Source organism: Pygoscelis adeliae, unplaced genomic scaffold (genome assembly GCF_000699105.1).
Source record: "Pygoscelis adeliae isolate BGI_AS28 unplaced genomic scaffold, ASM69910v1 Scaffold36, whole genome shotgun sequence".
In the NCBI taxonomy this organism is placed as follows: Eukaryota; Metazoa; Chordata; class Aves; order Sphenisciformes; family Spheniscidae; genus Pygoscelis; species Pygoscelis adeliae.
This window is the reverse complement of record NW_008824934.1, coordinates 791,501-800,487: the sequence shown is the minus strand read 5'-3', so window position 1 is coordinate 800,487 and position 8,987 is coordinate 791,501. Positions and strand designations below refer to the sequence as shown.

General features: G+C 44.7%; 1 protein-coding gene across 1 annotated transcript in view; it reads right to left on the bottom strand.

The window, feature by feature from the left end:
- Positions 1-7,145: 7,145 nt before the first annotated feature.
- Positions 7,146-8,987, bottom strand: part of LOC103917935 (Golgi integral membrane protein 4-like) — a 36,850-nt gene continuing 35,008 nt past the window's right edge. The window contains exon 14 of the mRNA XM_009325157.1: positions 7,146-7,609. Within this exon, the coding sequence (XP_009323432.1) occupies positions 7,498-7,609 (112 nt within the window). The 3' untranslated portion in view covers positions 7,146-7,497. The remainder of the gene's footprint in view (positions 7,610-8,987) is intronic.

Genomic DNA, 8,987 nt, shown 5'->3' with positions numbered 1-8,987 from the left:
CGCGGGTCCAGGCGCTGCTCACAGATGCCGGACATCGGTGGTCGTGAAGGTGCCTGTGCCACCGGCGTCTCACAAGCAGCAGAGACTTGGTCCAGGGCAGGGTTGTGGAAAGTTACGGAGCTCCCCTTCAGCTGAAGCAGACCTTCTTCAAAGAAATAGGGTGGGTGTGTGTGGGGGTGTTACGTGGATTTTTTTAATGGTTATGTCTGCAGCCCTAGGCTGCTTTAACCCCTTAGGACTGGAAATTCTGAGAAACTTGGCAGGGATGTAATACAAGGAGAAAGACGAGTCCCCCAGGAGGTCAGCCGATAGCAGTGATAAAGCTGTGGGTCTTCAGCACACACTGGTCTGTGAGACCAAAGGAAAAAGATACTCCTCTTACTCCGGTCTTCTAACAAAAGCCATTTTTCCCTCTCTGCAGCAGGACCGACCCCCAATCCATCCATTTGATCTAGAGCCAGCTGTTTATTTTGCAGCACAGACGAGGTCTGAAGGAGACAGAGCAGTGCTCCATCCTAGTGTTACACCATAATGCTCTTTGAACGACCTTGAAAGAGTTACACTAAAGTACAGACTTGTCTACATGTGGAAACAAAAGATCTGTAATGAAACAATCATAAAAATACATACTTAACCTAAGCAACGCTTGAAGATTCTTTGAACAGTTAAATTGGTAAAAGCTGCTTTAAATCCTGTCATTTCTGAGTTGCAGATTTCATTCCACACAAAAAATTGTGGGGTTTTTTTGGTTTGTGTTTTGATCAGGTTGTACTTAGTGTCCTGTTCCAGTTTTTACAGCAGAACATAAGCATTTGTCTGTATTTAACTTGTAAAGTAGAACAATTATCATGTTACATGGTTAAAAACCCCAGAAATGTGCTTAAGCACATTGGTGTCGTTTTTTTTCCCCACTGTTACCTATTTGGAAATACAAGATCTACAGATTACTATGTAAGTTTTCTTTAAAAGCATTTATTGGCTTATGTAAGTTTAAAATATAACAAAAATAAGATTCTGAAGCCTGTTTTTATTTCATAGCCTAAACAAACAAACTCAAATCAGACACCTTGGACTTCATCGATGGTGTTACTTGAATATATACAAAGTGTAATTTGCAGCAATGTGGAACTTGTTTAAATAGTTTCGTTTTCTAGATGCATTGAACATCCACATGACCAGATGGTCTCATATCAGGACACCTTTTCCTGTCTGAAAGACTTGCCTTTTTAAAGTGTATGGTTTCATAAGGAAATCTTTAAACATAATTTAACAATACCAAGTATTATCTCATAAGTTATTTCCACATCTAGTTTTTAATCAAATTTAATGTTGGGGGGGGGGGGGGAGGGTGTCTGCTAGCCTATAGAAAGTTGCTAGAAATCTCTTTTGACACCAAGAGGTATCAATAGGAATCAATGAAAAAAACTGGATCAGCATAGAAAAAGATGCTAAAGTTGTAGTCATGGCTGCTCTCCTCAGAAAACACTTGGTTATTACAGAACAATAGGAGGTGCTGTGCTGCTGAAGGCACTTCTTGGTGGCTGAGGCAAACTTACCTGTGGAAGTTCCAGCTAGGATGCAAAACCGACGATCTGACAGCCCTTCCTGAGAAACGTGTGGGTGTTCAGGAGGTGGTTGGAGCCAAACTATGCAAATTTTACCCCTTAAACTTCGTGCAGTTCTAACTACTATTAAGAGCAGATTGCACTCTAGAGCTGTCACTGTTTCAGTAATCAGGGAAGAGATCTGGCACCAGCCTCCGATGTTGCTTATGATTTGCAACGCACACTGAGTTCTTCTGTTGAGAGATCCAACAGAAGGGTCTGGCATTTGGTACAGGAAAGGAAAATGGTTGGCACAGCAGTGAAGACACCTGATTGCATGTGCCACATTACTTAGCTCTGGACTTAATTCCATACTTGCATTTGAAGTTGTAGAAGAGGGGAAAACAAGCTAACCAGAGATACTTCATTTCAAGGAAAGCTGTGGAAGCCTCCTCAAACGTCTTTCCCAGAATGACTGCCAAAATTACCAGCAATTGGAATAGATACATTCTCCCCTTTGGGTTCGAGTCCTGAACCTCTGACTCATGCAAGGCAGTAGTATACCTGCACACTGACTGCCATTTAGCTATTTACATATTACGATCAGAGTAACTGGTTCTGTGGTTATAGGCTGGAACAGGTTTGTTGTTGAACAGAACGGTGAATGGATCTAAACGATCATGAGAGCTGTTGAGTGTATCCTTGTGCCATCACTGTCATCCTCAGACCTTTTGGCTTATAGGTGTACCCTTGCACTGGAGACCCACAGTCACCTTTATAACAAGACATCTGGATAAACACATACTCCGTTATCTCCAGATTTTCTTCAGGCACATGAATGTAAGGATACAGAACGCCCCAACCCCTGTCAGTGATACTTATGCCTACCTCATCTTTTCTATGCATATTGATAGTCTCTAACACTAGAGCAGCACAGAGTCCAGCAAAATTGGCAGGCTTCACTCCAGAGGTGGTCAAGTGTAAAATGGCACTGAGAGAGATGTGGGTTGAGGTGAAAAGACATGCATTATTGAAAGGTGCAAAGAAGGAATGAGCACTGAAGGATGTTCATTCCCTGGCAGGCCTCTACTCCTCAGTCTAGGATAGAGTCGTATTTAATCCCTAAGTTTTACAGCAGCCAGTCTCACTCAAACTATATAGAATATGAACAATAGTCATCCTTAGAAACAACTGTTACTCTTAAGCAAGTCATATATATATAATCAGAAATGAGAGGACATTCTTGGTTTGGGCATATGCAGACCGTTCACACCTACAGTATGCAAGGGTTTAGGGCATTTTCTCCTCCAACTACTTCAGACGTCTTAGAGAAAACATCTCATTACACTCCTATTAGATTGTCACATTTTAAACCCTAAAAAACGCCATGTAAATGAATGAGCCTAATAATCCTAAACAGGTTTCCAAGTAAGAAGTGGATTACAGAGAAATAGGCTTCATTAAACAGAGATTTCATTTAACTAATCGATAGGCATATGTTTTCCTCATCCACGCCTCTATTTGTAAAGGGACAGAATGTACTATTAATTCTCATCATCTGGCTAAAGATGTGCCTAAACCACTTAATACTTTGATATCATGTGAACCCTGGAAATATATTTGTTTACAGAAATCTAATCTACATCATCTTGCTGGAGTCCAAAGGAAAATAAAGAGCAACCCATCAAAAAATTTATAACAACACTACAGGTTAACTACACCTTATCCTGCACTGCGTCCTTTGGCCTTGCACTATGTCTCTAAGCAAAGACAATTACTTTGCAAGAGACAAGGGAAAACACATGCTTTGGCTTGGTCAGTCTGCCAGCACTGGCTTCATATGAATACCTTGTCTCATTATTTGCTCTCTTAGTAATCCAGCTGTTTCCCAAGACCTTCTTCTGTGCCCCAGTCTGCAATAAAACTCAGCCTGGACAAACACTATTACGTGCGTTAAGCAGTGAACCCCCAGGCAGCATTATCAAAATCAGTAACATCCCATATTGCTTTATAGGCCTTCAAACGGACCCAACATGACAGGTTTTCTGCTTTTCTAGTTCTCCTCCACTGGGTTTATTGTCTCCTGTCTCATCTCCTGTTAGGGGAAGCAGTGAACTAGTATCAAAATGGGGGCAACTTGCTACAGGCCAGACAAGGAAGCACTAACCACCCACAGCTAACAATTTCTGCAACACTGCTAATTTTAGTCTTGGATACAGCCAGGGCAGATAATCCCTAGAGCAGAGATGCTTAGCTCTCAGCTAAGGGCAGCATGCAACATATGGTGCTAAAGCATTCTCCTAGCAGGGAGCTTTACATTCAGGGCTGAGTTGTTACAGTTCCCTCCAAGTCATAACTTTGAGGATTACTCATCCTAGACATGCAAAAGCAGAGAATTTGCCTCCTAATTTAGATAGCTCCTGCAGTCTCTCTGAATCAGCACGCAGTCTCACCCCCACTGGGGTTCTATTTCCAGCACTTGATTCACTTCCAATAAGGTCTGAACCTACGTACTCTTGACAGTCACAGGCTAAGAGAAGCATGGAAGAGGAGTGAATGAAATTCAGCAAACATAACTGTACTACATAGCTCACTGGGGCAGCTTGGGCATGCAGGTTTGAAGCTCGTGCCACAGGCTGTGTTGGTCATTGATCCTGCCTTGAACTGTGAATCAACAACATCTTACCAGCCCAGCTGAGAACTGGAGGCATTTTTGATCAGAATGCCTCTGAACCGGTAACTGCAACTCCAGCTGATCTATTCTGAATGTGCTATTTATAGCAGACAGTGGAGGCTGAGAAGTATTGCATCATACAGCAAGGTTGGTAATATAAAGCACTAACACAGCATTAACCATTTCAAGTCATTTTGGATATCTTACACCCCTTTATAGTTTTGCAGTGAGCTCCTTAGTGGGCTACATGAGCAGCTATGGCACTTGGCTAATAGACCTTTTCCTGGACTCCCTGGAACAGCCTCTGGCTGCTGTTCTGCCTCTGGCACCTTTGCTTATCCTGTCCAGAAAGATACCAAGTAGTATGATGAGTACAGAGCCCCTAGAACGGCATTTGTCTTCTCTGGAGATCCGTGGGCACACTGAGGCCTGGATACCTCTACACTTAAAGCAGGCTATTCTAGGGAGTGATGCAAAACAGAAAGATCAGAAAACTATAAATTGGGGTTTTGCTGAAGCTCTCAAATGAAATAGCTTAATTTAAATAGGAGCTGGACCACTCCCAGATCCAGGAGAAAGCTGGGAGAAAAAGAAAAGCAGTATACAGAGAATGCTCTGCAGATTGAATGCTCCTTTCCAGGCCTGAGAAAGCTCTTCTCATCTTAAGTGGTGGGTTGCAGCCGAACTGCTGCTGACAACAGCTCTACAGTGACTGTGGCTGGGGTGCTCTGCCTTTGACTTTAACTTAGCTGAGGTAAGGTGCCCAGGCATGGCTGCAGATAGAACTCTGTAGCCAGGAGCTCTCTCAACTCATGTCTTCCCAAAAGCTAGTATCAGTATTCACCTGTGCAGAGTTCTGTGTTCTCACATGGTTTTGGAATACACAGTTCAAAACTGTTGCAATGAGGCTTTTCACAGTCCCAGTGCACAAGTACATCCTCCCCAGTGTCAGCAAGCAGCAGATCAGATCATTGAGGTCTTAACAACATGATTCTACTGCACTCCGTAACAACCAGCAGTACCATCCAGCTGACCTGATGCTGTAGCTCTAGAAAGGACAGCATCTGGAAAAGCAGAGTTCTTGTTGCTTCCACACAAAGCAAGCAGAGAGCCAACCACATTAACTACTCCAGTCTACCCCAGAGTTTGACTTGCACAGCCGATTGGGCTGATAGGAAACACAAGCAGAATAGAAACAAAGAACCAGAAAGTCCTATGACATGTTAATTTCAAGCTCCATTAGAATCAGGGGAAGGAAAAAAAAAAATCAATACTGTCTGAATGAAAAAGACAAAGCTTATTGGGAGATACTGTTTTTCTAAGTGTCTAGTGCTTACAAAACATGCCCCAAAACAAGGGATTAAAAAAAGCTTAACTAATGCAAATAGGGAACAAAGATCTCTCCCCTCTGATCTTTTATCAGGTCACGACATTTAACCACAAGCTGCGTTTGATGAGTGAGGTCCCAGAGCCCAGGACTTCTGACATGGTGATGAGGAAGTAGGAGACAGCTCAGACGCATGGGTTTTGCACAAGGTAGGAGATGTGACAGCTCTGCCCTGTTCATATGAGTAAACCAGGTCCCAGGCTTTGAGATACCATGATGAAGCCCATTCTGCTTTCAGCTGCCTCCATTTTAAATTCCAGGGACTCCAGCCAAGTCCTTCTTTCTATCTGAGGTCAGGCAAGATACGTTTCGGAGACTAAGTAAAGCACCACAGATTTCAATCTACTGAATCAACAGAACTCTAGAAATACTCAACTTGCTGATTAAAAACTAGACCTGTCTAGAAGGAGCAAAATTTATCTTAGCTCCCTGTCAAACGTTGGGAGACTGGAAAGAAGCTGAACAGGATGGAATTGCATTAGTCGGGCTCCAAATATTCCTTCATATCTACCATCATCAATACTCTTCCTTACTTTTTTTTCCCTCCTGTGCACCAAATTTCATCCTTAGCAAGCCCTTCATGCTTGTTTGGGAATCCTGAACAACCTAGGGCACCTAGGGCGGTGCCAAAAACTGGGTGTATGTCAGGAAGATAGGGAGGAAGGAGGTTATAGATCTGAGAGGCAGATGCAGGCTGGGATCTGCTCCGATACATTCTGCCGATAGCCTGAGGAGGGCAGAGTAGGGACAGCTCTGCTGGGATACTGCAGCTGCATCATGAATCTTAGTAAGGTTTGAGCAAATACACCCATCACAGAAACGGATGTCTGCTCCCATCCTGCTGCTTGCATTTGAAAACTTTAAGCAGTGGATGGTTTGGCCCTTCCCAGACTCTGTTCATGTCCTACTGGGAGCATCCACACCACCAAAATGCTACACAAAGTAAAAAGAATATCCCATCAGAGGGACTGGTAGCTGTGCCATGAAGCGCTTCACTCACTGCAGCTGGTGACCTGCAGAGATTACTGCAGGGTTGCAGTTGTTCCTTTGTGTGGCAGTACCTGCCACCATCCCAGAAGAGCCTGTCTTAGCTCAGGCCAGCCCACATCTCCAGGAACCCAGGGAGCAGCAGCTATGTCAAGACAAGATGCACAGCATTAGATGGGGAGGCTCCAAGCCCAGCAGGACAGTCACAGCTCAAAGCCAAGGAAAGGAGAACTCTACAGCGTTCTACTCTGAGTCACTGTGAAGGGTCTCTGCACCAGGAGGAGGATCCAGTCGTTCATATGCATACATGCACATACGCACACACATACACTGGCTGGCATATGGTCATTTCTGTTGGTGCTCATGGTGAGCTATCACCCTTGCATTACTCCAGACAAAAAGCAGGCTAACTTCCTCTCCACCTTACTCTCATGGGAGTAAAGGATGTTTTAAAGAAACACTACTGAGCAAAATATTTTATGAAGACAGATTCCTTTGTATTAGCAATCAGTTGAGTAAGTCCAGGGACCAGTTCAGGCACCCCTCTGCTGCCCAGGAGTTTAAAAAAAAAAAAAAAAAAAGAAAAACTCTCCAGCTTGGGAGGGGATAGGGAAAACAAGAGGGTGAAGAACACAATAAATCAAAAAGTGCTTCCAAGAGAAGCAGCAGGATAAAATCATTCCTACAGTCTGAGAGCACTTCCATGCTATTGACCGGAGAGGCAGCAATGGCCCCACACATGTAGATGTAATGCACATCTGCAAGCACCCTGCTCAGTGCCTGCAAAGACAGTTATCTCCTCCTGCCTTTGTCTGTTCTGGGCAGTGTTTAATACAGGAGCCAGTTCCCAGGAGGAGTTCCCATCCCCTCAATTCCTAGCGTATTCCATTTTCCTTCAGCATCTTTCAGTAGTAGTCATCCTTCTTGCCATCAGCTCCCTGTATGCCTGCATGGTCCTTCCGGTCTTGGACAAGTTCCAGGTCATCATTGTCATCCACCTCACCTCCGTGATCCTCCTGAGTGCAGAGGGAACAGCCAGGAAGGAAAAATCAGCAAGGCCTGGAAAAGGAGACCCTAACTAGCAGTGCACCATGTAGCTTCTGAGTATAGCTGTTCTACCGTACCAGCCCAGCTTGGGAAACTCAGGAAAATAGGGAAGAATCCATCTCTGCCAGGGACCTTTAGGTGTCATTGGCAAGCCACTTAGCCAAGAAGCCTGTGTTGCCATGATCAGCCTGTTCATTTTAAGCGCATTTAATATCCTGGCATTACAATGCAATTTTAAGAGCTCAGCCTGTTGCCACTGCTACACAAGTAGAAGAAGATACCCTACATCCACCACATTTAAAACTGTGTAACAAATCCCACCCGTGATGTGCAGCATCCAGCACAGCTTCTATTGGCACTTTTAGGTCCAACTATCCAGTGTACAAGCCAGGTTCTACACACAGAGCAAGGATAGCTCCTGACATCAACTTTGCTCTCTGCCCACTCCTTATTTCCCCACCCCCTTCATTCCCAGCAGGCAGCCCAAACCCTCAATTCCTCAGCAACCATGTTGAAACTGCAGAAAAAGCCAGAAGCAGCCACTCACAAAGGGCAAGGAGAGGATGAACAAGACTGGAAGAGGATCCTTCATTTCTATCTACGTGAGCCAGAAGGCACCAGGGTGATCCTCTCTAGTACTCATGCTCTCAATCTTTGGTGGCCTCCAATCTTTCCCCTAGAGGAATGCCAACTTGTCACTGACTACAGTAGTCCTGGGGCTCTGAGACACAGCAGTAATACTGCTGTGTAGCAGTAATAACATCTTCAGCCAAATAGAGGAGCAGTTGCTTCCCGGCAACTGTGGCCCAACCAACACACCACCTCCCACATTTGCCTCGGGAGTGGGACGTCACATTCTTCTGCCACCCATACTTTTACTCGACTTGCTGGCTGTAACCCAATGACCCTTCTCAAAGCACAGGTGTAGTTCTCCCCAGCTTTTCCACAGACACAGGCTAGACCCAGTAGGACCTGTGCACCAGCAGACTACAGGGCTCCCAGTGAATTTCTCACCACGGGAATAAACCCAGGGTGATGCTTGGAGAAACACACGTTGATCTTGCCTAGCTGCACCGGCACAGCTTGTAATTCACCCCAGCTGTTTGGTAAGCATCTCACAGCTCAGCTGCTGCAGATTGATGCAGAAAGAAATGAGGAGGGGAGACAGAGCATAAAGGGTACTCTGAACACCCGAAAAAGAAAAGGGAGCAGAGGTAAGCAGGCTCCAGGTTTGTTCTGGAGACCCACCTCACTGAATAGGCAGAGACAAAACTGAAGTCAGTGCTCACATCTGGTTTCCTAAAAGCTGAGTCATACTCAGCTCCCAGCTACCAACATATCAAGGTAA